Source organism: Macaca nemestrina, chromosome 12, assembly GCF_043159975.1.
Source record: "Macaca nemestrina isolate mMacNem1 chromosome 12, mMacNem.hap1, whole genome shotgun sequence".
Lineage (NCBI taxonomy): Eukaryota > Metazoa > Chordata > Mammalia > Primates > Cercopithecidae > Macaca > Macaca nemestrina.
Genome location: NC_092136.1, coordinates 13,123,256 through 13,151,105, shown reverse-complemented (window position 1 = coordinate 13,151,105; position 27,850 = coordinate 13,123,256). Strand labels below are relative to the sequence as shown.

The following is a 27,850-nucleotide window of genomic DNA, read 5'->3' as shown; positions in this document are numbered from 1 at the left end:
ACACAGAGGCGGCCGTCCTCTGTTGCTTCCTGGGACGTGGACCTCTTCCCGACCTCGGTCGCCGGAGCGCGCAGGGGTTGGGAATCCGTAGGGCACTAGGACCCGGCGGGGCGGAGGGGGCAGCCCATGTGCTGCGATTCGCTCCCTCCCACCCCGCTGCTCCCGCTCCATTGTCTGGGAACTGCAGCCGCGGGGCGGGCGGCGGCGGCGGCGGGGACCCAGCGGGCCAGGTGTGGCTGGCGCGGAGCGGGTGCGGGAGATGCCGGGTGGGACCAGGGCCACCTGAGCCGCCCGCCTGGTCCCCGCCTTCTGTGGGAAGGATGTGCGCGCTGATGGCCGGGCGCGCGGCAGCGGCCCCCCGGGGGCCCTACGGCCCCTTGCTCTGCCTCCTGGTGGCCCTCGCCGTGGACGTCGTGAGAGGTCAGCGGGAGGGGAGGGCCGGGCCGGGGCGAGTGGGAGCGAGTGATACCCGGGAGCCACGAACCTTCGGGTTCTCGGACTGAACCCTGAGCGGGGTCGCCCCGCAGCGCCCTGAAGGTCGGAGAGGTCTTGCCCTCGGGAACATTTCCCCAGCCGCTCGCCCCTAAGGTTTCCTTCACCTTGCACGACCCGGCAACTCCTTCCTAACCCGCGGCAACCCGGGGCAGCCCGGCGCAGGAGCTTCCCTGTCCCGCACCTTCTGCGAGGGGCCCCTCAGCCCGGGCATCGAACCCAGTGGCCCCGGTCCCGGGCGCACTAACGTCATGCCCACTCCCTCATCTGTGGTCTGTAGCGCTGCACCCTCCTAGCCTCCTTCCGCCAACACCAACCCACCCCCCTCGGGAGTGGAAAGCAGCCCCTTTGCCTGGGACCTGCAAGATACGCAAGCCCTCCCTCCGCCTTCCTCCAGGGGCTCCCTGACTTTGGCGTCTCCAGGGATGGCCGCATCCTTGCCTTCCAGGGCCCTTGGGAGGATTCCTGTCACTGGGGGAAAGGGCAGCAACTTCCCTGTTCGGGGTGGGGGTCGGACTCCCTTGACCTGAGCTAGCTGGGCTGTGGCTGCAAGGCAAAGGATGCCACAGAAGACCAGGGGGACAGTGAAACATTCTCTGCCCTCCTCCCCACCGAGAGAACCGAGCGCTGGGTGATGGGAGTCCGTGGGAGTCAGGCTAAGAGCATCTTGTAATTACGGAGGCAATGGAGTAGGAGGCAAATCTGAAGCCAGTGGCTGCCCCTAGGGAGCAGTAGTCACCTGTTACGCTTGGGGCAGGGGGCAGGGGGCAGGGGGCAGGGAGAGCCTCTCAGTTATATGCTCCTTGGTGGGGAGGGCCAGGAAGGAGGTTGAAACCAATTCCCCCACCCCCACCCACAGTCCAGCTGTGGGGCTGAGAGGGAGCTAGCTGTGGGGTTGCTTTCAGCCACCTGCTCCCCAGCCCGAGGGACCCGGTGGGAGTCCTACTAGAGAGAGGAGGAAAACCTTGTCAAATCCATTACACAGCAGCAATAATGCCTCCCCCCTCCAGACAGCACTCCACAGTTTACACAGCCCTGTCCTGTCCACAGTGTCACCTAATGCTTCTGCCCGTTTTACAAGTGAGGAAACAGGCTTCAAAATGTTAATGCCTGACCCAAGGTTCATCAATTTAAGTTCAGGTCTCCAGGCTCCCAGGAAATCCTCTCTAGGGAGAGCTTCCTAGTTTGGGGGAATTCCAGGATGAGCACGACAAGGTCCCTGGTTGATAGGAAGATTACTAATTCAGAGGAGGCACCCAGCGTTGCAAAAGACAGGAGACTGGTGGGAAGGCGAGTAACCAAGGAGGGCTTCCTTCAGAAGGAGGCCGTATTCACTCATGGCCCTGAATGAGGAGGGAGGTGCCACCAGGCAGAGCAGAGGAGAGGAGGTGTGCTCTAGGGCATGAAGCCTGCAGGGTGCCCGGTGGCAGTGAAGAGTGGAGAGAGAGGTGGCAGGTAGAGAGGCCGGATGGGCTAGTGGCTAATGCCTGGGATGAACTCCTAGCTCCTTCACTCTCCAGCTGTGGAACTACAGGCAAGTTCCTTAACCTCTCCGCCTCATTTTCTACATCCACAAAATGGGATTCATCATAATAGAACCTGGTTCACAGAATTATTACAAAGACTCAAATAGTTCATACACATATAGTATTTAAATTCTCACCTGCATAGAGCATTCACAAAATGCTAATTATTATTATTAGTGCTCATAGTTAGGGCAAACCAATATGGCCTTAGTGGTCCTTTGTCCTTCTGATGATTGATTATTTTGACAGTCGCCCCAGGCTCATGGTCTCCACCCCACCCCCAGGGCAAGCAAGTGCCTTCACAGATCTCTTCAGCACCTTCCGCACCTGCCCATCCCACACTTGCACTCGACACCAGTCGGTTCAGAGAAGAAGGGAGCAAGCTTGGAAAGATGCTTCAGGTTGCCATGGCAATGATGGGGGAGGAGGGGTGGATGCCCAGCAAAGCCTGGCCAAGGATTCAGGGCAGAGAAAGCTCACTTCATTACCATCTTTTACCACACTGGCCCAGTCTGGGGAGAGTTGTACCCCAGAAGTGCCTTGGTGTCAGAGGCGAGTAGATAGAGGGCAGGAGCTGGAGAAAAGCAGACATTGAGAAGGCTATTGGAGAGAAGAAAGCCAAGGTCTGTGGAAAGTAGAAGGAATGGCTGGGAAGCGTCCAGTCCTGGACTCAGATTTGAATCCTGGCTTTGCTACATGCTACCTGCATGAGGCTCTTTAAGCCTCAGTGACGTCATCTGTGAAATGGTGGTGAGAGGGGAAGGGACATTTACAGCCCTTTTCTCCCTCCCCTGCCCACAACTACTGTGCCCCAGCATGGCGCTCAGGTCAGCCCCTGCCAGCTCTGAAGCTGTTGCCATCTCTCCCTCTTATCCCTCTTCAGTGGACTGTGGCCAGGCTCCCCTGGACCCTGTCTACCTGCCGGCAGCCCTGGAGCTCCTAGACGCCCCTGAGCACTTCCGTGTGCAGCAGGTGGGCCACTACCCACCTGCCAACTCCTCTCTGAGCTCCCGATCTGAGACTTTTCTGCTCCTGCAGCCCTGGCCCAGGGCCCAGCCACTTCTCCGGGCCTCCTACCCACCTTTTGCCACTCAGCAGGTAAGGAGGGGGCACCAGGGACTCTCAGGCTAACAGGACTCAGGGCCTGAGGTCTGCTGGGTATGGCTTGGGAGCCTTCCCTAGCCCCTGCTGTGCTCCTCATAGTCCAGAGGGGGAAACTGAAGCCCACAAAGGTTCTCTTCTGCCAAGCTGGGATCCCATCTTCCTAGATCTTGCCCCGCAACCTCCTCTTTTGTTAAGCCCTCTCATTCTCCCTCCAGGTGGTCCCTCCTCGAGTCACTGAGCCCCACCAACGGCCAGTCCCATGGGACGTGCGGGCCGTGTCAGTGGAAGCGGCCGTGACTCCGGCGGAGCCACACGCCCGGGTTCTCTTCCACCTCAAAGGGCAGGATTGGCCACCAGGGTCTGGCAGCCTGCCCTGTGCCCGGCTCCATGCCACACACCCTGCGGGCACTGCCCACCAAGCCTGCCGCTTCCAGGTGAGTAGACAGGCCCCACCTAGGCTGGTCCTGCTGCAGCTGCATCAGCCAGGTGGTGGGCCCACCGCAGAGAGGAAGCCCCCACTCTTGGGACGCGTGGGGGTTGTGGACCACCGACTCCATTTCTGCCGCCACTGCTTTCAGTGCTGTGAAAAGGTTATTTAGGGCCCCAGAGGGAGTTCAGTCCTTGGTGTGACTTTGAGCAAGAGACTTAATCTCTCTGAGATTCAGTTTCCTCATCTGAAGAATGGGGTGATAACAATTCCTACCTCATCTGGAGTTGGAGGAAGGAATAAGTGAGATGAATGTAAGGATAGCTTATGGCAGAGTAATCACTCAGCCAGTGTGTTTGCATTATTAGTATTACTTTTATAATTGCTGTTTCCACTATTTTGGAGTCTAGCACAGGACTCCATGGGAGAGGCATCTCTTGGGCTTTAGGATTCTGAGAAGAAGATTAGATTCTAGGCAGGATAGTCCTGGGCTTGGTTAGGGTGAGGCACTGGGATTGGCTTACTTTGTAATGAGACCTTTCCCAAGGTAATGGGCTCTTGCTCCAGTGCCCCAGAGAGAGATATTTGCCCCAATCATGTTCACCTACATGCTCTCCCTCCTTGCCACCCTTGCCGTAGGTCCCTAACCTTTGGACAGAGCCCGCTCTTCCCCACAGGAAGGCCCTCATTCTTTGTGTCCTTTTCTGTAATAAGTTCCCGCAGAGGTCTTTCCCAAGGTCTGAAGAGTGGTCTGCGGACATGCTCTGAAACCTAGACCTGGTTTGAAGCCCCAGCCATGTCGCCGGTTTGCTATGTCACCCAGGCGATGTCTCCGGCCCATGCTGGGCCTTCCTTTCATGAGCCCCTCCAGCTCTGGGTTTCCTGCCGTGGGTGCTGAGAATCCTGTTCCTCGCCCTGCGCCCACCCGCATGCCAATTACTGCTGTCGTGTCTTCACAGCCATCCCTGGGCGCCTGCGTGGTGGAGCTGGAGCTTCCCTCGCACTGGTTCTCCCAGGCCTCCACCACACGGGCCGAGCTGGCCTACACGCTTGAGCCTGCGGCCGAGGGCCCCGGGGGCTGTGGCTCCGGTGAGGAGAACGACCCGGGGGAGCAGGCCCTCCCAGTGGGGGGTGTGGAGCTGCGCCCAGCAGATCCCCCGCAGTACCAGGAGGTACCACTGGACGAGGCTGTGACTCTGCGGGTGCCTGACGTGCCAGTGCGGCCTGGCCAGCTCTTTAGTGCTACCCTCCTGCTTCGGCACAACTTCACAGCCAGCCTCCTGACCCTGCGGTGAGCACCAGGCTGTGGGGATGGGTGAGGGTGGGAACCTCTGCGGGAAGACTAGGGACAGGTACCTGCTTCTCTTGGGGTCCTTGCTGGAATCCTTGACCTCTGCAAAACATGTGTCTACCAAACTCCTTCCAGGTAAAAAGCCATGATTGTGCTGGTAGGAGCCCACCGTGGGCACAGCCCTGGAATTAGAGTCAGAAGTAGGAAGCTGCCCCTCTCCCTGGCACCTCCCTGAGATTCCTTTATCCAATGGGGCTAACATGGTCCAGCTTCAGGGCAGCTGCAAGGCTGCAGGGAGGGGAACCCGCAAAGGGCTTAGAGACTGGAAAATGCAGTACCTAAGCGTGGGCTCTTGCTCCAGTGCTCCGGAGGGATATTTGCCCCAATCACGTTCACCTACATGCTCTCCCTCCTTGCCACCCTCGCCATAGGTCCCTAGGCTTTGGACAGAGCCCGCTCTTCCCCATAGGAAGGCCCTCATTCTTTGTGTCCTTTTCTGTAATAAGTTCCCCCAAAGCAGCCCCCACCCACCTACCCAGTTCACCGGGCAAGGGCTTGCAGAGTACGACTTGCTTTTGGAGTCTAGCGCAGGAATTCATGGGTGAGACATCTCTTAGGCTTTAGGATTCTGAGAAGCCTGAGTTCTAGGCAGGATAGTCCTGGGCTTGGTTACGGTGAGGCACTGGGACTGGTTCACTTCGTAATGAGACCTTTCCTGAGGGTTGAAGAGTGGTCTGCAGACATGCTTTGAAACCTAGACCTCGTTTCAAGCCCTGCCTGGGTGTGTGCTTGTCCCGTCTCTGTGTCTCCCCATCTCCTACGCCCTCCTATTCTCACTCTTTATTAAGCAGATCTTTCCTAGACACTTGCGGCCTGCCAAGCCCTGTGTCTTCACTCTGCAGATCCAAACACGAGCAAGGGCCAGTCCCTGTCTGGCAGAAAGGGGCCCCCAGTGGTAGGGAAGGGAGCTGGATGGGCATGAATTGGATTAGAAGGCATGTGGGTGTGTAAGCACTGAGGGAGGTTCGCAGTGCTGTGGGAGCTTGGGTCACTGGGTGCGGTAAGGGGGAAATGCATCCCACCACTGGAAAAGCTTTCTAAAGGAAATGGTCTGTGAGTTGTTGGTGGCTTAAAGCATCAGCAGGTAAAGTAAGAAAGGGCAGAGCAGACTGAAGGCACAGACTGGGCAAAGACTTGGAGCCACGAATGAGTGCTGTGTGTGTGGGGAAGAACTTGTGTGTAGCTGAAGCAGAGAGTGCATGGAGAGATGTCACAGCCAAAGGTAAGGCTGAACCAGACCCTGGAAGGCCCCCGAATGCCAGGCTAAGGTTTGACCTTATGGGAAGTGGGGAGGCGTAAGTGGTCTTTGGGTGGGGGAGAGCTGGAAGGTGTGAGCTGCACTGAGGCGGGGTCCTTCTGGGTTGGAGGATGGTGAAGAGGAGATTCAGACTGGAGCTGGGGAGGTCAGAGGGCTTCGGCCCCTTGTCTTTCCCCTTCAATCCAGCCCACACTTCAGCATCCACCTTGCCAAACTGAGCCTATACCCTCTTCCCCAGGATCAAGGTGAAGAAGGGGCTGCATGTGACAGCCGCCCGCCCAGCCCAGCCCACACTGTGGACTGCCAAGCTGGACCGCTTCAAGGGTTCCAAGCACCACACCACCCTCATCACCTGCCACCGTGCTGGGCTCACAGAGCCAGATTCCAGGTGGGCAGTTTCCTTCCACCCAGGGGGCAAGGGAGGGAGGGCTGGTTATAGAGTGCAGGTGGGCAGACTTGGGAGCTGCCATGCTGCCTCTAGATCCCCAGGTGGGAGACACAAGGACAGACTTTTTCAAGGCACAAAGCACAAAGCAGGCATCATTCATTCATTCATTCGGCCACTATCTTCCCAGCCCCAGTCATGTGCCAGGCATAGCAAGTGTCTGTGAGTGTTATTCTAAGGGATGCCAACCAATCCTGTCCCCCAGGTACAGCCCTCATAGCCACTACTCCATCCCTCTGCTGTCACCAAATGGTTCTTTCTCTGGGCCATTCACATTCCCCCAAAAAGCCCAGCTGCAGTTCTGAATTGCAGTTCTGCAGTTGTGAACTCTTTTTATTCATGCCCTGAGCCTGGGTCAAGGCCATGGACTCGGTAGCCCCAGTTTGAATTCTAGTTCTGATGCTTTTGGGATGGGCAAAACCTGGGGCAAGCCAGTGAACATTCCCCTAACCAAGCCTCAGTTTCCTCACTTGTGAAATAGGAATAATAATGCATCCCTTAGCATTTTTGAAAATAAAGTACTGCATATCAAGCACCCAGGACGGTTCCCAGCACATAGATGTTTGTTTGATCAGAGGAAGCTTATCATTCAGAGGGTCGAGTGTTTGGTCCTGGGACCTGGAAGTGAATCTCCCGCATGCCACCTCAGTGGCTGTGGAAAGCAGAGGTCTGGGGGAAGCGGGCCCCGGCAGGCAGGGGAGCAAGCCACCTTGCCGGGTGGGAGGTGGTTAAATGGCTTCAAGGATCTTAGAGAGGCCAAGAGTGGGTCAGAGTTTGGGCTGCAGCGAGGATGCTTGGGTTTAGATCCCAGCCCTGCTACTTTTTGCTGTGTGGTCTTAAGTGAGCTATATAACCTCTGTGCCTCAGTTTTCTCCTGTGTAAAATTGGGATAATCATGAATGTAGGAACAGCTGAGGCCATACTTGGCAGCTAGCGAGCACTTGGCTTCTCTCTCTCTTTTGGCTGGCAGTCCCCTTGAACTGTTTGAGTTCCTGTGGGTGGACTTCGTGGTGGAGAATAGCACTGGTGGGGGCGTAGCGGTCACTCGCCCCGTCACGTGGCAGCTGGAGTACCCCGGCCAGGCCCCTGAAGCAGAGAAGGACAAAATGGTGTGGGAAATCCTGGTGTCAGAGCGAGACATCAGAGCCCTTATCCCACTGGCCAAGGTAAGGAGACCTCCATCTCTGCCGGGGAAGGCTGGAGGCCAAGTCCCAGGAGCCCATGCTGAGGGACCTGGGGCTGAGCCCCTCCTCCACCCCCAGGCTGAGGAGCTGGTGAATACAGCACCACTGACTGGAGTGCCCCAGCATGTCCCCGTGCGCCTTGTCACTGTGGACGGCGGGGGGGCCTTGGTGGAGGTGACAGAGCATGTCGGCTGTGAGTCGGCCAGCACGCAGGTCCTGCAGGTGAGTGGCAGGTACCCAGCTCATGTGAGTCTGCATTTGTGTGGGCACAGTTACACACACACCCCTTTCCTCCTTCCTCATGTGGGTCCCCAAGAGAACAGCTTCTTCTTGAGACCAGAAACCTCATGGGAGGAACCACAGCTTCAATTTCTTTTGTTCCAGCCACCTCTTTCCCAAATCAAGTGGGAGCCAAGTAACCCTAACAGTCCCCAACCTTAGACACTTTCATGCTCATTATTGCATGGGCAGGTGAGCTGGCCTGAGAGTTGAGAGCACGTACTTTGTGATCAGAAAGTTTTAGTTTGAAACACATCCTTGTTGTCAACCAGCTGTGTGATCATGGGCTGATCTCCTAACCTCTCTGAGCCTCGTTCCCTAAACTTTAAAATGGGAACATATCTTTGGGTTGTTGTAAGAATTAAAAGCACCTTAAGACAATATTCGGCAGACAGCAGGGGCTGAAACAATGGCGCCTATTGCTGTTATAATATGATGTAATAATTATATAATGGTAAAAATTATTATTATTATTTCTGGTGATTGTGAAGCAAAAAAAGGGGGGTGGGTAGAGGAACTTTCTTATCTTGAAGTTCTAAGACGGGAAGCATGGAGCCTGCATGTATGCAAATCGCAGCCACCTGAAGGGAGAAGGTGCCTTTCCCCACTTGTGGCGCCCTTTGCTCAAATGTGTGTGGTTCCTGCTGGAGGGCCTTGGTGGGGAGATCTGCTTTGCCCCACCTCTGCCTACCTGGCTGTAGCTGGCTGCCAGGGGGCTCCAAGAGCAATGTCAAAGGCCAGCACGAATAAGGAGCCAAAGTTTTGGGTTCACACCCCTGCTCTGCCAGGAGGCAGACTGGTATGCAATGGCCAGTTCCCCTGACTGAACCCCAGGGAAACTCAAGGAATGGCCCCTACAGTAAAATCTTACACAAAGAACAGGGGCTTAACCAACAGTCCTGTTGCAACATGCATTCCCGTGAGACACAGAGCCGAACTCAGTGGGAGCCCATCCTATGGCCTGAGGTCCGGGCTGCTCTCTTCTGGCCCATGCCTTTTTTTTTTTTTTTTTTTTTTTTTAATCTGTTTATTTATTTATTTGAGACAGAGTCTCACTCTGTCCCCAGACTGGAATGCAATGATACAGTCTGGCTCATTGCAGTCTCAGCTTCCTAGGCTCAAGGGATCCTACCACCTCAGCCTCCCCAGTAGCTAGGACTATAGGCACGTGCCACCACCCCTCGCTGATGTATTGTATTTTTTGTAGAGAGGGGGTTTTGCCATGTTGCCCAGGCTGGCCTCAAACTCCTGGACTCAAGCAATCCACCCACCTCGGCCTCTCACAGTGCTAGGACTACAGGCATGAGCCACCCACCAGGCCCAACCTCACACTTATCTTTAGCCCGCCCGCCTGCCCTCTGCCCTTCCACAGGTGTCTGAGGCCTGTGATGCCGTGTTCGTGGCTGGCAAGGAGAGCCGGGGCGCCCGGGGGGTGCGGGTGGACTTCTGGTGGCGCCGGCTCCGAGCCTCGCTGCGGCTGACGGTGTGGGCCCCGCTGCTACCACTGCGCATCGAGCTCACCGACACCACCCTCGAGCAGGTCCGCGGCTGGAGGGTACCTAGCTCTGCCGAAGGGTGAGTGGAGGCCTGAGGAAGCTGGCAGGGCTTGGCGAGTCACACTAGGACGGAGAGGGCGCAGGGGACACAGCCATGGGCCCAAGTCGGGGTCTGAAAAACTGCCGCATTGCTTGCAGTTCTTTCTGCCCACCTCCACCCTGGACCGCCCAACCAATGACAGCTTTCTGTGAAATTGCTGACCTCCGCATCCCTCTCCTTCCCTGCCTCATTTCTCCCGTAGCACCCTCCACTTCCTAATCTACATCAGTACTGGTTACTATTGCCTGTCCATCCTTTCCACGCTCCTCCCCCGAGAATGTCAGCCCCTTGAAGCCGGGGTCTGTCTATGCTGGTCACTGCTATACCCTCAGAGCCTAAGATGACACAGAGCTCACGAAATGAACACCCTTGGAGGGGGCTCCCCAAAACCCAGGGCGGGGTGGCCCACGCCTCTGGAATCTAGCTTCCAGGCCCTTCAGAGATTGAGCGCCCCCCGGGTCCCCGAAAGAGAGTGTCTCCCCTGGGGTCCACTTGGGAGCAAGAGCGGTGATCGAGGCACAGCGCTGTTCCGGAGTGGGCTGGGGGTCGAAGGGCCTGACCCCAAGAGGGGCGGATGTCTGCCTTTGAGAAACAGGAGCCGCTGGCGATTAGGAGCCGCCGGGGAGGAGCTGGGGATCTTCAGCAGCTGGGCCCTGGGCAGGCTGGGGCCGGGCAGCCCTGACAGCCAGTTCCGGCCTCCCCGCCCTGCAGGCCTGCGGAACCCGCCGCAGAGGCGGTAGATGAGACTGAGCGGCGCGCCCGTGGCTGCCACCTGCAGTACCAGCGCGCCGGTGTGCGCTTCCTCGCCCCCTTCGCTGCCCACCCGCTGGATGGCGGCCGCCGCCTCACGCACCTGCTTGGCCCCAACTGGCTGCTGGACGTGTCCCACCTTGTGGCGCCACATGCCCGCGTGCTGGACCCGCGTGTAGCCTCGCTGGAGGGCGGCCGCGTCCTGGTGGGCCGGGAGCCCGGTGTCACCTCCATTGAGGTAAGCAGCCGGGGACCAGGAGAGCAGACCCCCTGAGAAGGGTGGAGGGGCCCCCAGAATGCCTGCGGGTGGGAGTAAGAGTGTGCCAGGAGTCCAGAGTGTGTGGGGGAGTTGTGAGGTCTAGGTCTGAGAGCAGTGGGATTGGGGATGGGTTCAGAATGGGGTGGCCGCATAAGCGAGGAAGCCCTCTAGCTATGGAGGGCTGAGGTGTGGGTGATGTGGGGACCAGGTCTTGAGGGAAAAGGGAACTGTCCCCTAGGTGTGGGATTGGAGTCCAAGTATGCACTGGGGTGCAAAGAGTAGAGGGAGAGTAGCCAATGAGGCTGCTGGGAGCTCCTTTATCCCTCTGGGTGGGGGCTGTCCGTGGCGAGGACCCCCCACCTCTGGAGAGCAGCCTGTAAGGGTGTTGGGGGCACCCAGTTCCCTCTGGGTGGGGGCTGTCTGTATGGAAGGCTCCCCCACCTCCAGCTCCTTCCCACCCTCAGGTGCGTTCCCCGCTGTCTGACTCCATCCTGGGGGAGCAGGCCCTGGCTGTGACGGATGACAAGGTCTCAGTGCTGGAGCTGAGGGTGCAGCCAGTGATGGGCATCTCGCTGACCTTGAGCCGGGGCACTGCCCACCCCGGGGAGGTCACAGCCACGTGCTGGGCACAGTCAGCCCTTCCCGCCCCAAAGCAGGTGACAGTTGGGGGGTCAGGAGGATGAGGTCAACATCTCCAGATGGGGGCTCATGGTAGAGGGGGATGGGAGGAAGGGGAACCTGGCAGCTTGACCCCTTAGGGTTTTCAGAGTGAGGACTGACTCTGTGAGGTAGTGAGCTCTCTGCAGCTGGAGGTGATCAAGCAGTGGCTGGAGATGGTGGGAGGTTGGTTAGATGGCTCTAACTGAGGGACCCTCCCAATAACTCAGACCCTAGGACTGAGTGGCAGACAGGTGATTGACACGCGTCCCCTCTCTCCCTGTGTTTTGTCTATCTGCCTGTGTCTCTGTTTTCTCTCTGGTCTCTCTTCCATGTGGCCTGTCTCTGTGGGAGTGGTTTCTCTGTGCATGCGTGCATGCCCTCGCGTGTCTCTGCCTGTGTCTGTGTGCCCCACAGGAGGTGGCCCTCTCCCTATGGCTGTCCTTCTCTGATCACACTGTGGCCCCGGCTGAGCTCTACGACCGCCGTGACCTGGGACTGTCCGTCTCAGCCGAGGAGCCTGGTGCCATCCTGCCAGCTGAGGAGCAGGGCGCCCAGCTCGGGGTGGTGGTGAGTGGGGCAGGCGCCGAGGGGCTGCCGCTGCATGTGGCTCTGCACCCGCCCGAGCCCTGCCGCCGGGGCCGCCACCGTGTGCCTCTGGCCTCTGGCACCGCCTGGCTGGGGCTGCCCCCTGCCTCCACTCCAGCCCCTGCCCTCCCATCCAGCCCTGCTTGGAGCCCACCAGCCACAGAAGCCACCATGGGTGGTGAACGGCAGGCGGCAGGCAGTGTCGGGGACAACATAGGTGTGAGGGGCAAGTTTGAGCGGGCAGAGGAGGAGGCCAGGAAGGAGGACACCAAAGCCAGGGAGGAGGAGGAGGAAGAGGAGGAGGAGATGGTCCCTGCCCCTCAGCGTGTCACCGACCTAGAGCTGGGCATGTACGCCCTGCTGGGAATCTTCTGCGTGGCCATCTTCGTCTTCTTGGTCAATGGTGTGGTCTTCGTCCTGCGCTATCAGCGCAAAGAGCCTCCCGACAGTGCCACTGATCCCACCTCCCCCCAGCCCCACAACTGGGTCTGGCTGGGCACTGACCAGGAGGAACTGAGCCGCCAGCTGGACCGGCAGTCCCCTGGCCTGCCCAAGGGGGAGGGGGGCTGCCCCTGTGAGAGTGGGGGAGGAGGGGAGGCCCCTACTCTGGCCCCTGGCCCTCCTGGGGGCACCACCAGCTCCTCAAGCACCCTGGCCCGAAAGGAGGCTGGGGGGCGGCGGAAGCGAGTAGAGTTCGTGACATTTGCGCCAGCCCCTCCAGCCCAGCCACCTGAGGAGCCTGTAGGGGCCCCTGCTGTGCAGTCCATCCTTGTGGCAGGCGAGGAGGACATCCGCTGGGTGTGTGAGGACATGGGGCTGAAGGACCCTGAGGAGCTTCGCAACTACATGGAGAGGATCCGGGGCAGCTCCTGACCCTCCACAGCCACCTGGTCAGCCACCAGCTGGGGCAACAGCGGTGGAGGTCCCACCGAGCCTCTCGTCTGCCCCCCGCCGCTCGTCTGGTGCTTGGTGATCCAAGTCCCCTGCCTGGTACCCCACAAGGACTCCCACCCAGGCCCCCTCTGCCCTGCCCCTTGTCATGGACCATGGTCGTGAGGAAGGGCTCATGCCCGTTATTTATGGGAACCATTTCATTCTAACAGAATAAACCGAGAAGGAAACCAGAGCCGGGACTGCTGCTGTCTGTCTGGTGGAGTGAAGCAAGGGGGCTGGAATGGGGTGTGTTCAGCCCCTGTCCCTGCTGAAACAGCTGTGGGAGGCTGGGCCCTGGGACACCCTCTCATAGCGTCCAGCGATCCAGACAAATAGGAGAGCCGTGACAGCCTGAATGCCAGCCAGCAGGAAGAAGTAGAGGTCCATCCGGCAATTGTTGATGTTCCCTGGGGAAAGGAGGGGTTAGATTTGGGTCAGGACAGGGATCTTCTGACTTGCACCCTGTGCCTGCCATGTCCCAGCCCTGGGGCTGGCAGCTGAGGCCATGTGGGCAGTGGTGGGATCTGAAGACGCTGGACAGATACCCGCTAATGTCTGGCTTCCTGAAGGTCTCCGGGGGTATCTACAATTCCTCTTCAGCTATTCAGAAGGGGGTGTGAAATACAAACGCCACGAGAAAGGTAACCTTTCAGCCAGAAATGGCAGAGTTCCAGAAGCAGTAAGGAGCCTTGGAGGTCCACTAAGTTCAACAGTTGGGGAAACAAAGGCCCAAGGAGGGAGGCCATGCTGTGGGTGACTGGCCAAGCCCAGACTAGAACCCCATTCTCCAAGTCTAGCCCACTTCTTGCTTCTGCCCAGAGTCAAAGCACTTAGCAGTTGCCACCTCCTTTCCAAGCCTCCCTCCACCCATGTCCCACTCCTGGGGAGGCCCCATACTCACCGAAGTCCTCAGGGCAGTGCAGCCAGCCCCCAGGCAAGGACAGCAGTGCCACTAGGCTGGAGCCCAACAGTGAGCCCACCCCCGACAGGCAGAAGAAGATGCCCATGATGGCGCCTTGCATGGAGCGCGGGGCCTCCGAGTAGGCAAACTCCAGGCCTGTGGAGAGGGAGCAGAGATGATCTCAGGGGCTGGTGCAGGTGCAGAGAACAGGCTCAGGCCCCTGCCTGCTGCCCCCACCAAGCCACCCTCCAGGCTTCCCTTGGATGCCTGTCCACTCAGTGGCAATGACAGCACCTATGCATCAATGCCGCCTTTCCCTCTGCCCTGCTCACCTGCCTCCTGGCTGAACTCCTGCACCGGGGTGCTCCATGCGCTGCCCCAGGAGCTCTGTCTCCCCTCCTCCCCTTCCTGCTAGGTCGCTCATTTCAGTGACAGCACCATCTTTACTTCCTCTCTCTCCCCACCATCTCTGCCCACCTTCAATGTCATCGTCGAATCGTTTTGATATAACCTCTGAAATCTATTCTAAATGTATGTCCTTCTCTCTGTTTCCTCTTCTCTGGGTCCAACCCCAGTCCTGGTCACTTTCTGCAAATGCCTCTTAAACTCCCCTGACTCCTGTCCTCCTCACACAGCCAGGAGCATCTGTCTAAAGCATCTCGGATGGGGTCCTTTCCCGGCCTAAACCCCCTGGAGGGGAGGGGCACTGTTGCCTTCAGGAGAAATCCCAAGGTGCAGGCTCAGCCCACAAATTCTATACCTCCACTGCATTTCCCTTGCCCCTCCAGTCCTATCCCCCACACTTCCCAAAGGCTTGGGTCTTTGCTTATGCTGTTCCCTCAGCCTGTAAGACCCCTCCTCCTACCCACTCACCTGCCTGCCTCCCCTCCATGCTTAAGGGCTCCCACCACACTCTGCCCTGACTTCCACAGCACTCCACTGGCTCACTGTTTGCCTGACTCTCTCCCCATCTGAGTGAGCTCCCAGGGTCAGTTTTTTCATTACATCGGACCCAGCCTAGCCCTGGGCCCGCAGCTGAGGAAGCTCTTGGGTTTTTTTTTTTTTGCTGCCTGAAGGGCCTGCCCCAGCCTTGCAGCTCTAGCTCCCAGCCCAGGGAAGGGGGTTGGGAGGGTGGGGAGCGAAGGACATAGAAATCCATTATTATGACCCAGAGTACTGTGTGCTATGATAGAGAGATGAACACGGGGCGGGAAGGGAGGGCCCCTTCCTCCCAAGGACCTTGGTATTTAGGCTCAGAATTGAAGGGGAAATCAGAGTTCACCTTCAATCTAAGGTAGAGGGAATAGCAACTTCAAAGACACAGAGGGTGGAGAACCTGGCACCAGGGGAATACGTGGAGAGCTGGTGTGGGAAGTGCCTTGCTTGCCTCCAAATCCCCAGTGCCAGCGCCTGTCACAGTGGCTGACTTGAACCAGGTGCCAATACTAGATCCCAGTTGAGTGACAGAGCCCTGGTCAGAAAACACTGCCTTCCTCCATGCAGATGGGCCCTGGAGGCTGCAGCCCTGGGGCCCCTGACTTTGAGGTGCCACTGGGCAGAGCCCGTCACTGGTGTAGGAGCAGGGGAGGGGATCCAGGGTACCTGGGATGCTGGCAAAAATCTCGCTGATCCCAATGAGCAGGTACTGAGGGATCTGCCACCAGATGGACAGTGGTGCTGCGTTGTACAGGACCTCCCCAATCTCCTGGGACACGGTTTGGTTGTGGTGGATGTAGTGTAAGCGCTCCATCTCCAGGACTCCTGGTGGAGGAGCAGAGGGGGATTATAGTCAGGCCCACCCCAGGCAGCTTAGCCTACAGCAGAGCTTGTACATGGCAGGGGTGGGGTGCTCATGAAGTAGCCAAAGATTAAGCATCAGGCAAGGAAAAGAATCCTGGACTCAGGGTGTGACCAGCTCTTCCCTTTTGGAATTGGCTGCTAGAAGCTCCGAGCTGAGTTTTGCACTCATTAACAACTCTCATTAATGGAGAACCTGTTATGTGCTAGGCATTTACTATGCATCCTTGCTGGTGAAAAAAGTGCAACAGGTTAAACAACCAGCCCACAGTCACACAGCTGATAAGTAGTCAGGGCTGGATTTGAGCTCTGGTATATCTGGTTTCAAAGCTGGCCTACTTTTCACGATATCACATGACTTCTCTACTGCAACGTCAAGTACTGCTGTAGTGTTTCTAACCTGGCTTTCAAATTTAATTATGTTATCTCCTTCTCCTGCGTTGCTTGGGAGATAGCTGTGCTCTAGTGGAATGAACATGGGACATGGAGTTGGGGGACCTGGGTTCCCAGCCTGGCTAGCTGTGTGACCTTGGGCAAATCACTTAACCTCTCTAGACTCAGTTCCCTTATGCAAGAAGCAGGAATAACATCCCCAGGACTATTGTGAGGGTAAAATAGGACAAACTGCTTTAAGGATATAGCTGGAATAAAATCTAGTTGGGTTTTCACGCTTTCAACACAGTACCATTTATGGAGGTTTCATTTCTCCAGCTCACACTTGTGATCCAGGCACACTACTGAGTGCTTTACAGACTTTATCTCCTTTAATCCTCACAACAACCCCCATCAGACTGAGTTCCACGAGGGCAGAGCCCTGCTCAGGGCCCAGATGATACCTGTCCCCATTTTAGAGACCTGGTCTCTAAAACAGGTGAGTTTAGAGACTCACCTGTTCCCCCTCAGAGACTCTAAGGAACTTCAGGGTTATAAAGTTACAAGTAAAAAGGGTTCAGGTTTGTGTTGTGAAAGCCTTCTTTAGCTGCCCCCTCCCACCCCCACCCTCAACCCCCACGTTGTAACAAATGGCTCCAGATCCTTTTAAAACAAAGAAGGAAGAGAAACTTTTTTTAAGCCTTCTTTTGCCACTAAGTGGAAAATTCCTTCAACACATTTATGGAGGGCCCACATGCATGTTCATAGCAGTGAATAAAAAAGAATAACAATCCCTGCCTTCAAGGAACTTATAATTCACTGGGGAAAATATTTGTTCCTCTCTTGGCCTGAGTTTCCTCTTCTGCCAAAATGAGGGGCAGCTGGACTAGATAGGAGGGTCTCTTTCAGCTTGCACCTCCGGGAAGCCAACACGCACGCCCACTGGGAGAGGCTGAACTTGGCCCAGGCTACCACTTCAGCATCAGCCCATGGTGGAACCAGACTTCCCCAAGCCCAAAGTTCAGCCCCCTGCCCCACACCGCTCTGCACACCTGCCACAATGACGGAGGTAAAACCAAAGAACATCCCCAGAGCCATCTTCTGCAGAGCAGATGGAAGCAGCTTGCACCGCAGCAGCAGAGGGTCGATCAAGCGGTCCTTCAGAGGGACCAGAATCAGCACCACCACGACGTTGGCCAGGAGGAGCCAGGCTTCCGGGATCTGGGCGGGAGGAAGTCAAGAGAGGCAGGCTAGCAGCGTGGAAGGAGCCTGGCTGCAGTCAGGAGACCTGGACTCTAGACTGGCCCTGAGTGACCCAGGGGTCCCGCTCCTTCCCCTCTCTGGAACTCACATTCCTCAGTTGTGTAGCCAGGGAGTGGGAGTATATAGAGATGGCAGATAGGTTCCTCTTGTATTCTAACTTTTATCAGTTGGTAGTGGCTGATTACGGAACATTTATGGGCTCAGCATAAAAAAAGTCATGATTGACTAGTGATGTCTGCCATAGGCACGGAAATGGAGTACAATGGCAAATTTCTCATTTATCTGCCAGCTCTGTAGATCATTCATTTCTTGAGTCTCTGAAATGCCAAGGAACTGGTTTAGAAAGCTCTGGGAAAGGCAGAGATCTAGGTATCTAAGGGTCCCAGAGAAACAGGAGACAAGGAAGAGTTGAAAAGGGACCTGAGTGTGCTTAATCTGAGGCTGCAGATTCGGCACCGAGGCCTGCTTCAGAGCGGCAGCATGGCGGTGTGCAGCCGGCCTGAATTCCTTCAAGCAGGTGAGCGTCTTGGCAGGATCCCTGCGCTGTGACACAAGTTCTCCCACCCTCCAGGTGCTTTTCCTGTATCCCAAGGTTGCCTTGCAGCCAGGAAAGGGGAGTGTGAAGGCAGTTTCATTTGCTCCTCTTCTCAGAGGAAGCTGCTACCTGGCCTGAATTGGGTGCTGAACACATGCTTTATCTCTCACCGTATAGCTGCTGCCCTGGGCTCTCAGGGCCATGGAGATGTTGGACGGGTTGGCTGGGAAAATGTTTGGGATGTGGAGGTGAAGACCCTGCAGGACGTAGGTGGACTGCATCTGCCAAGAGAGACGGGGATGAGCCTGGAACAGAACTGGCCGTGCCCCCTCCCAGCTCCCAGGTGGCATTCCTCAGCCAGAGCACAGGGCAGTGGGGCAGCTGTCCCCTCTCCCAGTCTCAGGGAGATAGTCACCTTCCCGCCCTCCTTTCTCCTGCATAGCCGGGCTGAGCAGGGAGCTTCCTGCACTCTGCTCTCAGGCCTGTAGGCAGTGCGTGCGGCCTTGTCCCGGAGCCCAGGCACAGCTGGTCTGACTCGTATTTGTGTCCCCAGGGCCCAGCACAGGGTAAGCATGGATAAATGTTTGTTGAAATGGGAAAGGTAACGGCTGCCCCCGCAGGGAGTTCTCATCTCACACTGAAACCAAGCTGAGTCCCACAGGTTGACGCAAGCACTGCATAGACATGGACTTGCCGGAATGGCTCTGGACACAGCTGCAGGAGCAGGGCCCAGGGGCCACGTCCCATACCAGGCATTGCCCCTTTAGTTGCTACATAATGGAGTAGGATCCAGGAGACTCCCACCGGAAGCGCCAGGGCAGGGGAGGGCATGTGGGCTGCTCAGGGCAGCAGCCATTTACCAACTGGTATGGAAAGAAGTCAGTATCCGATTGGTATGACTGAGAATCAGCCATGGACACCCTCCCACCACAAGCCGCTGTCTCATCATAGACATACTCTGTGTGACCCTAAGTAGCAGGCTGGGAGCTCCAACAAATGTTCCTGTGAATGGGACATGAAAGGCAATGATCTTATGGCCTGGGGGCTAGCATTAAGCTGCTGCCCACCCTCCTAACAATCACACACACACACACACACACACACACACACACCACTGACCTCCCCACTGGGAGTAATACGGTGAGTGGGAGGCAATAGTTCTCAACTCTGAGTGTCAGTATCATCTGAAAAGTTTCTTAAACTAGATACTTCCCCAGCAATTCTGATTCAATAGCCTAGGGTCGGACTTGGAATCTGTTTTTAAAACACAGCATATTTTTAAAAGCTCTGCCGGTGATTCTGAAGCACAGCCAGGTTGGGGAACCACCGTTGCAAAGTACCCACTTTTGTGAGCTTGCCCCTCACCTGCCTGCCGTGGGGCCTTGGGTGACTGACACAACTTCTCTAGGCCTCAGCTACCAAGTCGGACAATCTGAATGCGGCAGAGCTGGAAAAGCCTCTCGTTTAAGCCACCCGTCGTACATGTGAGGAAACAGGCCCAGAGAGATGAGGTGACTTATTCAAAGACCTAGCCTGGCACAAAGCCATCCCAGTAATTCAATTCCCGCAGGTGGTGTAGCAGGAGGAAGCCGTCTCCAGAGTTCCTCTTACCACACCACGCGAGGGAGTTGGGTTGCTGAGATGGCTTTGTGCCAGGCCCCATGCTGGCTGGTACGGGGCAGCACCTCACTTTATTCCCAGACTTTCCCCCTTTCCACATGCCCTGGGCCTCTATGATGAGAACCAAAGCCATTCAGGTGGTGAGTGGGGAGCCAGGCCCCCAGAGAAAAAGGGGAGGGGTGCTCACCTGAAAGTAGACCATCCAGTAGGGCACCAGGGTCACCATGACGGGCAAGATCTTCACCAGCACCTGGAAGTTGGCGATGTCCTCTTGCGGGGAAGCCCCAGGCTGGGGAGACCTCTGGTCAGGCAGCAGGCGGGCACCTTGATGGTCTCTGTGGGACCCCAGGGACAGCAGATAAAACAGCAGTCGAGGCTTGGCTTGGTGGCTCACGCCTGTAATCCCAGCACTTTGGGAGGCTAAGGCGGGTGGATCACCTGAGGTCAGGAGTTCAAGACCAGTCTGGCCAACATGGTGAAACCCTGTCTCTACTAAAAATACAAAAAGTAGCCGGGCTGTTTTGGTGTGCACCTGTAGTCCCAACCCAGGAGGCTGAGACAGGAGAGTTGCTTGAACCTGGGAGGCGGACGTTGCAGTGAGCCAAGATTGTGCCACTGCACTCCAGCCTGGGCAACAGAGCCAGACTCCCTCTCAAAAAACAAGCAAACAAACAAACACAGCAGCCATAATCTTTCCCACCACCTCGGCCACCGTTTTCACTCCCACCATCACCCTGTAATTTAATCCTCCTCTCAGTATCAGCATGTCCCTGAAATCAGTGCCCTCATCTCCTCCACCCCACCTTCGCCATCATCACCACCATCGCCAAGGCCAGCATCCTTACTATCATCACCTTTAGTAAGGTGGCTGCTGTCAGCAGAATCATCCTCTCCACAGTTTCCATTCCCATCACCATCACTCTTTTTCAGTGTTGGCACCACCACTGCCAATATTATTCTATCCTCTCTTTTGTTGCAAACGTGCCTAGCCAAGACCCATTCCACTCTAGAGCTGTGGCCCCTCTGGGTCCTGAGGGAAGTAAGACCAGAGACTGTGGAAAACAGTCTGGAGGGATTTTTTGGCTCGTAGCATCAATTTGCCACAGGAACCAGGGGAGTCCCAGTCCAAGCCTGACTGAGAGCGAGAGATGCTGTCACAGATTTGATATACCAAAATTCCCCCCACTTGCTGTCTCAAGTCCATCCTCCTCAACAGTCAACATGACAACCCTCTCCCTCCACGACAAGGCATAGAGAGTGGAGAGGTGGGGGTAGAGGGAACATCAGTCGGCGACAGGATTGATCAATCACTGCTGCAACCTTTACCCTTTGCCCTTTGTCCTGAGAGCTTTCTGACCTCTTTTTGTCCAAGAGCCTTGCATCGTCCTTTGAGATTCCAAAAGGGACAATACTAGTGTGGTCATCTTCAAAGACAGTCACTGTCAACCCCACCCTTCCCAGCGTGTGCTGCCATGTTGCCACCAACAGGCAGAGTTTACTTTTCCTGCCATTGTTTCCCTGCCGGCCCTGTGAGGCCTTTGACCTGTTAGAATGAAGCAGAAGTGGTGGTCTGGAACTTCAGCGCCTCTTAAGGGCCTTAAGAAGACCTGTAACTTCTGCTTTCTTCCCTCTTCTGCATTCTTGGAATGCTCCCTCCTCCTGCAACCCTCACAAGATGCTGTGAGAAGTTCAAGCCACACGGTAAGACCACATGAAGGGGAACCAAGGTGCTCTGGTCCACATAGTCCCAGCTGAGTTCCCAGCCAATAGCCCACATTGACCGCCAGCCATGTAAGTGAGCAGACTCAGATGTTCCAGCCCTTTCCAGGTCCCAAATGACTGCAACCCCAGTGCCATCATGAGAAACAGAACTGCCCTACTGAGCCCAGTCACTCAGAACTGGGAGAGGAGATAACAAGGTCATTTAAATCAGTAAGATCTGGTGTGGTTTGTTAGGCAGTGATAGATCATGAAAACCACCACACTTCTTGGCTCCCGACAACTTACAAATCTCTAGCAATATGCCAGATTGGGGAAAGCATGTTCTTCACCTTTTTCATCTAGATCCTATTGACAGGAGCTATAACTGGTTGCAAGGTCTGGAGATAGATTTGCTTAGCATAAGTAGACAGTTAATTTAGGAAGGCGAGGAGCAAAAGGAAGCCATGGGACCTAAGGTCATTCAGAACCTTCCTCCCTTGGATGTCAGCTAATGGGGAGGGAGCGAGTTTGGTCGATTTCCTAAGACGCTGTGATGGTTAGTAATAGGGTAATGTGGAATTATTCACATTATATCCCAACAGCCTTCACTGGAACCATCATCCCTCATCCCCTCCTTTAATGCCATTGTCATCCCCATTGCCAATGTTTGTGTCTTCAGTGTAGATACCAATGCCATCATCCTTATCCTTACTACCATCTTCACTGTCAAGACCCCGATCATCCTCACACTTCCTTTTCTTTCTTCTTTCTTTCTTTTTTTTTTTTTTTTTTTTTTCTGTTCTGTCACCCAGGTTGGAGTGCAGTGGCACCATCATGGCTCACTCCAGCCTCAACCTCCTGGACTCGATTGATCCTTCTATGTCAGCCTCCCGAGTAGCTGAGACCACAGGCACACGCCACCACACCCCACTCATTTTTGTAATTTTTTTGTAGAGATGAGTTTCACCATGTTGCCCAGGCTGGCCTCAAATTCCCGGGCTCAAGAGAGCCGCCAGCTTCAGCCTCCCAAAGTGCTTAGAGAGATAGCCACTGCCCCCAGCCCCATCCTCACACATTCTATACGTAGATGCCAATAATACCACCACCACCACCACCACTACCTTGACCTCCGTCCTCAGTCACAGTGGGCAGCTCTGACCCACTGGAGAGCAGATCATCATAAAAAGCTATCACTGTAGCTGAACCAGAACATCTGCAATCCAGACCATCCCTCCCCAGAAGCAGTCCAGCGCTTCTCCAAGCTTGGAGGCTCCTGGCACCCAGAGCCCCTCCTTACCTGGCCAAGTGTCGTTGCCACAGCTGGGGGCAGCAGTTTTGGAGAGTGAGCTTAAGCATTGAGGACACTTGGCTGCCCATGGGGGGCTTGGTGATGAAGACAGGGGTGGCAAAGAGGAAGATAAAAAATGCCAGGCCCACACAGCCCACAGGGATGCTGTAGCCCAGCAGGAAACTGATGTTCTGCTGAATAAAAGCCACCACCAGCAGCGACAGCACAGCACCCAGGTTGATGCTCCAGTAAAACCAGTTGAAGAAGCGGCGGGTGGCGTCGCGGCCGAGATCCATCACCTGCCATTCAGGAAGGGTTGAGAGTGAGGGCCAAAGGGGTTCGGGGCACTCTCTGTACCCTACCCCTCCCTCATACAGAGACACTTCTTGGGGTCAGTGGGTGGTGGGCGTTCCGACACTTTCCTAGTCTCTGATCACTAAACAGATACTCAGTAAATATTTGCTGAATGAATGAATGAATCCTTCTCTTGGGAGTCACTTGCTAAAGATCAGGACATTTGGCCCAGCTGCTTTTGCATACCCATGACACACATTGCTTTTTTATTGTCGCAGAGGAACACATACAACAGATGTCTCGGATGCCACTTGTTCATTTCTGGTTGATTTATCCCTTTGTCTTTGACTGAGCAACCTACACTATTCATTACTTCTGTAATCAGAAAAAAGCCAATAAAGATCTCAGTTTTGTTGCACATTATTAAAAATGTTGTATGCATATTATTGGAAGAGCAGAAGTCTGAGTGAGAATTTCCTCTGCAATTCAGAGAGGCAAGCAGAGAAACCTGTTGTGACTCATCCTTTCACCCAATTTGTCCCTCTGATATGCGGCAGAGGTGGTCCCAGGCACAGCCCCAAGAGTGAGTTCTGGCCTGGTGAAAAAAGCATTTTTTTTTTCAGGCCTCCCAGCAAGGGTAGATGGGCTGAAAATCTTTACCCAGGATTTGGATCAATCAGCAACCGCCAGGCCCCAGGCCCCTTCTGGTCTGTTGGCTCCAGTTAGCTGCACTGGCTGCTCCCAAATCTCCTAGACCCAGGTCCCAGATTCTGACTCAGCAGGTCTGGGACAGGACCTGGGTATCTGCATTTTTAAAAAAAGCAGTGAGGACTTGGGGCCGTTTCAATGGAGAGACTAAATGCTTCTCTACATTGCTAAACCAGTCACCCTTTTGATATCCCTGCAAATCTCAGGATCTGTTACTGCCTTTCACCTAGAGATTTAAATTTCCACTAGCTGGGGAGATTTTGTCAAACTTTACTTTCTGTAGTTGCACTGAGGAAAATATAAGTATTTATTTTTCCTTTTTCAAAAGTGAAATTATAGTCCACATGGATGCACTTAAAACCACATTCCATTGGAGATTCTGGGGGTCCTCTTGGCAATGGGAAGGGAGGGGCATGCCAGCTCCCTGATAATTCTCGCTCTAGACTTTCAAGTAGAAAATTGAATAGGTCCCATTAGAAGCAGCCGCTTCCATTTATTAATTGGAAGTAAATGAATATGACTATTGTAACTCTAAGGGGGAAGACCAGGAAGCCCATTCAGGATATAAATGAGTTCTTTTAGAATGAGCAGACACTTTGTCAAGAGTGATGGATGGCCCTTTCTGAAATCAGCAAGTGTGTGAAACACGCAGCTCCTGGGGTATAGCTATTGCCAGATGGTGCCAGTCCCACCCACCCCCACATCCCCCGTCTGACTGCCCCCCTGAATTCTGCAGCAGCTTCCTGCCTGTTGTGAAGTACCCGCTCTTGTTAACCCATACGCTGTCTACACTGCAGCCAGAGTCATTTTTGAAGACCTCAAATCCAGTGATGTGCATTCCTGCCTCAAACCATTTCGGTGTTTCTGCACTGTCCTAGGGATCAGGTCCCGACTTCATGAGGCAGCCTTGTGGCCTGCCTTTGCTCCACCCAAAGTTCATGCCCAGCCAAGGGGAGAATGTACAGGAGCTTCTATCACTATTGGTGCCACGGGAGGCTCTGCTCAGTGGCCTGGCCTCCAGAAGATCAATTCTGCCACAGGAGGTACTGGATGGGTGAGGCTCTCTGGAGGTCAACAGGGTCAAGGACACAGGTTAAGGGTACTGGGTTGGGGGTGCTAGTGGGATATCAACGAAATAACAGGATTAAAGGAAGATGAGAGATTCCCATTGACAAATATTGGGGGTCTCTAAGTCTGAAGGAATGTCAACAACAAGTAAGAAATGGCCAGGGTTGGCCGGTCGCAGTGGCTCACGCCTGTAATCTCAGCACTTTGAGAGGCTGAGGCAGGTGGATCACCTGAGGTCAGGAGTCAAGACCAGCCTGGTCAACATGGCAAAACCACATCTCTACTAAAAAAATACCAAAATTAGCCAACATGGTGGTGGGCATCTACAATCCCAGCTACTTGGGAGACTGAGGCAGGGAGAATTGCTTGAACCCGGGAGGAGAGGTTGCAGTGAGCTGAGATCGCACCACTGCACTCCAGCCTGGGCAACAGAGCGAGACTCCATCTCAAAAAAAAAGATAGAAAGAAAAAGAAATGGCCAGGGTTGTCCTGGGGGCACAAAGTCATCATCAAAGGATCCTAAACAAGCTGGACAAGTGACTCCTTGCCAAGGACACTGGAAACTGCTTAGGTGCTGAATTGTGGGTGCTAACTGGATGAAATGATCCTTTTGAAAAATGTCCCCTTTATGAGTATAATATATGCAATCAAAGAACATTTGAAAAACTGAGACAATTAAGAAGAAAGTGCAATGAGTCCAGTGGCCTGATCATACTACTGTGACAATGTTTCTCCCGTTTCCTTTCATTGACATCTCGTCTTTCCACATGGCTGCAGTCCTATCTGTATACAGTCCTGCATCTGGCTTTTGCTCATATACACCATATGTAGTTATTTTAATAATATTACATTTTAGTCTAAAGTATTGTCTGATATTACACTGGGAACAGCTATCAAAATATAGCCGTGTTGTTGGGCATTTACTCATTCATTTAGCAAATAATTATTAAATTTCTTCTACGTGCCATGCTCTGTCCAAGGGGGAATGGAGAAAGGCTCAGAGGTTGAGCTAAGGGAGAAGACCAGGCAGCCCATTCGGGATATAAATAAGTTCTTGCCCATGCGCCTTCAGCTAGTGATGGGCAGAGCTGGGATCTGAGCAAGTCAGCCTGACAACCTCCAGCACTGCTGGTAGGAAGAGGCTGGCTCAATCCTGCCCTGCCTGCACATCCCCATAACACACAGAGGAGGCTCATGGGACCTGGAGTCCAGCTGCCCTTACTCGACTGCTTGACCCTCCATGTCACCTTGGACGAGTTAATTAATGCCATGAAACCTCTCAGTGTCTTTCTCTGTAAAATGGGCATAATACTTCCTACCTCCTGGGTGGTGAAGAGTATTAAATCAGTTAAACAGTGAAAGTGCTTAGCATAGGGCCTACAAGTAGCTCAAAGACGACCAACCCTTCCGGCGTGGTGGCTCATGCCTGTAATCCCAGCACTTTGGGAGGCGGAGGCAGGTGGATCATCTGAGGTCAGGAGTTCGAGACCAACATGGTGAAACTCCATCTCTACTTTAAAAAAAAAAAAATTAGCTGGGCCTGGTGGCAGGCCCCTGTAATCCCAGCTACTTTGGAGGCTAAGGAGGGAGAATCGCTTGAATCCGGGAGGCTGAGGTTGCAGTGAGCTGAGATCGCGCCATTGCACTGCAGCCTGGGCGACAGAGTGAAACCCCGTCTCAAAAAATAAAACCAACCAACAAACAAAAATAACCATGGTTATTCCCACTGCGGTTGCCATCGGTTCTGCAAGGGCTAGCACCCCTCTTCTTTCAAATCAGGAAACTAGGCGCAGGCAGGGGACGTGGTTTGTCCCAGGTCACGCTGGGGGTCAGCCCTCCTTCCCTCCACACCCGCCGGAATCGGCCGGGGCAGGCCTCCTGCCACTCACCTGGTCGGCACCGAAGGAGGTGAGGTTGCTCCGGACGGAGCTGGCGGCCAGGCCGATGAGCAGCAGCCCCGCGTAGAGGACGGGCGCGCAGTAGGGGCTGGGCGAGGCGCGCGGGCAGTCGGGCGAGGGGCAGGCGGGTCCCAGCGGCGACGCGGGCATCTCTCCGCAGAAGGAGCTGCGGCCGTCGGGGAAGGCGGTGGCGGGCAGCAGGCCCGAGGCGGCCAGGTAGAGCAGCAGGCTGAGCGCGACCGCGCGGTAGCGGCCCAGGTACACGTCGGCCAGCCAGCCGCCCACGGGCGCCAACAGGTAGGAGGCGCCCAGGAATACCAGCGCGGCGCGCGACGCCTGCTCGCCCGCCCAGTTGAAGTTGGTGCTGTTTAGGTAGAGCACGAGGTTGGCAGTGATGCCGAAGAAGGCGGCGCGCTCCAGCATCTCCACTAGCAGCACCGCCGCGCCCGCCGCCCGCCGCCACCGTCGAGGGCCCTGCACGCCGCGAGGCAGCAGCGGCCGGCGCTCCCCGGGCACGCGGGGCTGCTCCCGGGTGCGCGGCGCGGGCATCCTGGCTCCGGGCTGGGCCCCCCTCGGCTCTCCTCTCCCCGCCTCAGAGCCCTGCACTCCTGCCCCCGGGCCTCGGCCCTCTCCCCCACCCAACTGGCTGGCCCTCCTTTCTCACCGCTTTGGCCTACCCTTCCCTCCTGTCCCCTCTCCCTTTCTTGCCTTACCCTCCCTGTTCCTCCGCTCACTACCCGGACTCTACTACCTAATTTTCAACTCCTTCCCCTACCCCTAAACCTTCCTCCCCGTGCCTCCCCCGCAGCTGTTTCTCCCTAACTCTCCCCTCTCCTCCCTCCACCTTGACCCTTCCTCCCCCTCCCCTTGTTCACACTGCGACCCTCCCTGCTCCACTTCGCTGCCCCTCCGCCTCCCTTTCCTCCTCCCCGTTTGTTGCCCCTTCCTGTTGTCCCCTCTCCTTATGACTCCCGGCCTGCCCTGGAGTGGGTTGGGGGCTCCTTCTGCCCCAGTTACCCTGCTGCCCCTGCTGTCTTCTCCACCTCCTCCCTGTTCCCCTCACCCCCACTGCCTCCACTCCCCTCCCAGTCCCCTGCAGCCCTCCCACCAGGCTCAGGTTGAGAAACTCTGGGCTCCCCTCGCTTCCCCTTTCACTGGCCCTATCCGCAGTCGCCTGCCTGCATCACATGGCGCAACTGGGTGTTTAGGAGAAGTGAAAGCCTGGGTCACAGGGCTCCTGCCCTGTCAGCTTTCTAAAAACCTCCCTCCTCCTCTACCTCTGCCTGCTACCCCAGACCGCCTCTGCTGGCCTCCCTAGAGCCAGGAGGAATTTTTTCTTTCAGTTTCATTTCTCGCCAGGATCCCACTTTTGCTTTATCCTCTTCCAATCAAACTCCAAGGCGCCACGAGTAGAAGGAAGTGGAAAGGCTGCCTGCATCATTTGGTCACACTCAGTCACTTCACAGATGCAGAGACTGAGACCCAGTGGGGCTAGGGCAGGAAGGTGGAGAAAGACTGGTTCCTGGTGACTGAACTAGGGGTGAAGCCCTGCCCGG

At 55.6% G+C, this 27,850-nt stretch overlaps 2 protein-coding genes across 3 annotated transcripts; one reads left to right on the top strand and one right to left on the bottom strand.

Moving 5' to 3' along the window:
• Nucleotides 1-155: 155 nt before the first annotated feature.
• On the top strand, nt 156-13,042 carry LOC105464647 (transmembrane protein 132A). Of its 2 annotated transcripts, XM_011712685.2 has the most exons (11): nt 156-420; nt 2,902-3,116; nt 3,338-3,556; nt 4,509-4,840; nt 6,397-6,546; nt 7,574-7,769; nt 7,866-8,009; nt 9,439-9,641; nt 10,374-10,650; nt 11,136-11,327; nt 11,746-13,042. In XM_011712685.2, exons 1-11 carry the CDS (start codon nt 321-323, stop codon nt 12,787-12,789), a joined length of 3,072 nt encoding a protein of 1,023 aa, XP_011710987.2. In that variant the 5' UTR covers nt 156-320; the 3' UTR covers nt 12,790-13,042. The 2 variants fall into 2 exon arrangements, with proteins under 2 accessions (XP_011710987.2, XP_070930634.1); XM_071074533.1 differs by lacking the exon at nt 11,136-11,327 and having other exon boundaries at nt 215-420.
• On the bottom strand, nt 12,967-27,611 carry LOC105464646 (solute carrier family 15 member 3). The gene is made up of 8 exons (XM_011712683.3): nt 26,286-27,611; nt 22,336-22,625; nt 19,525-19,672; nt 17,888-17,998; nt 16,972-17,140; nt 15,353-15,511; nt 13,751-13,906; nt 12,967-13,256 (listed from the first exon to the last, which is right to left on the bottom strand). The coding sequence occupies exons 1-8, from the start codon at nt 26,841-26,843 to the stop codon at nt 13,102-13,104; spliced, it is 1,746 nt and encodes a 581-aa protein (XP_011710985.2). The 5' UTR covers nt 26,844-27,611; the 3' UTR covers nt 12,967-13,101.
• Between the last annotated feature and the right edge of the window lie 239 nt (nt 27,612-27,850).

Excerpts from the sequence above, each read along its gene's own strand:
- LOC105464647 (XM_011712685.2), top strand. The coding sequence starts at position 321 with ATGTGCGCGCTGATGGCCGGGCGCGCGGCAGCGGCCCCCCGGGGGCCC. Across the intron at positions 3,117-3,337 it reads CACCTTTTGCCACTCAGCAG|GTGGTCCCTCCTCGAGTCAC; the intron begins GTAAGGAGGGGG and ends TTCTCCCTCCAG. Across the intron at positions 10,651-11,135 it reads CCGGTGTCACCTCCATTGAG|GTGCGTTCCCCGCTGTCTGA; the intron begins GTAAGCAGCCGG and ends TCCCACCCTCAG.
- LOC105464646 (XM_011712683.3), bottom strand. The coding sequence starts at position 26,843 with ATGCCCGCGCCGCGCACCCGGGAGCAGCCCCGCGTGCCCGGGGAGCGC. Across the intron at positions 15,512-16,971 it reads TACCTCCGTCATTGTGGCAG|GAGTCCTGGAGATGGAGCGC; the intron begins GTGTGCAGAGCG and ends CTCCTCCACCAG. Across the intron at positions 13,257-13,750 it reads GCACTGCCCTGAGGACTTCG|GGAACATCAACAATTGCCGG; the intron begins GTGAGTATGGGG and ends TCCTTTCCCCAG.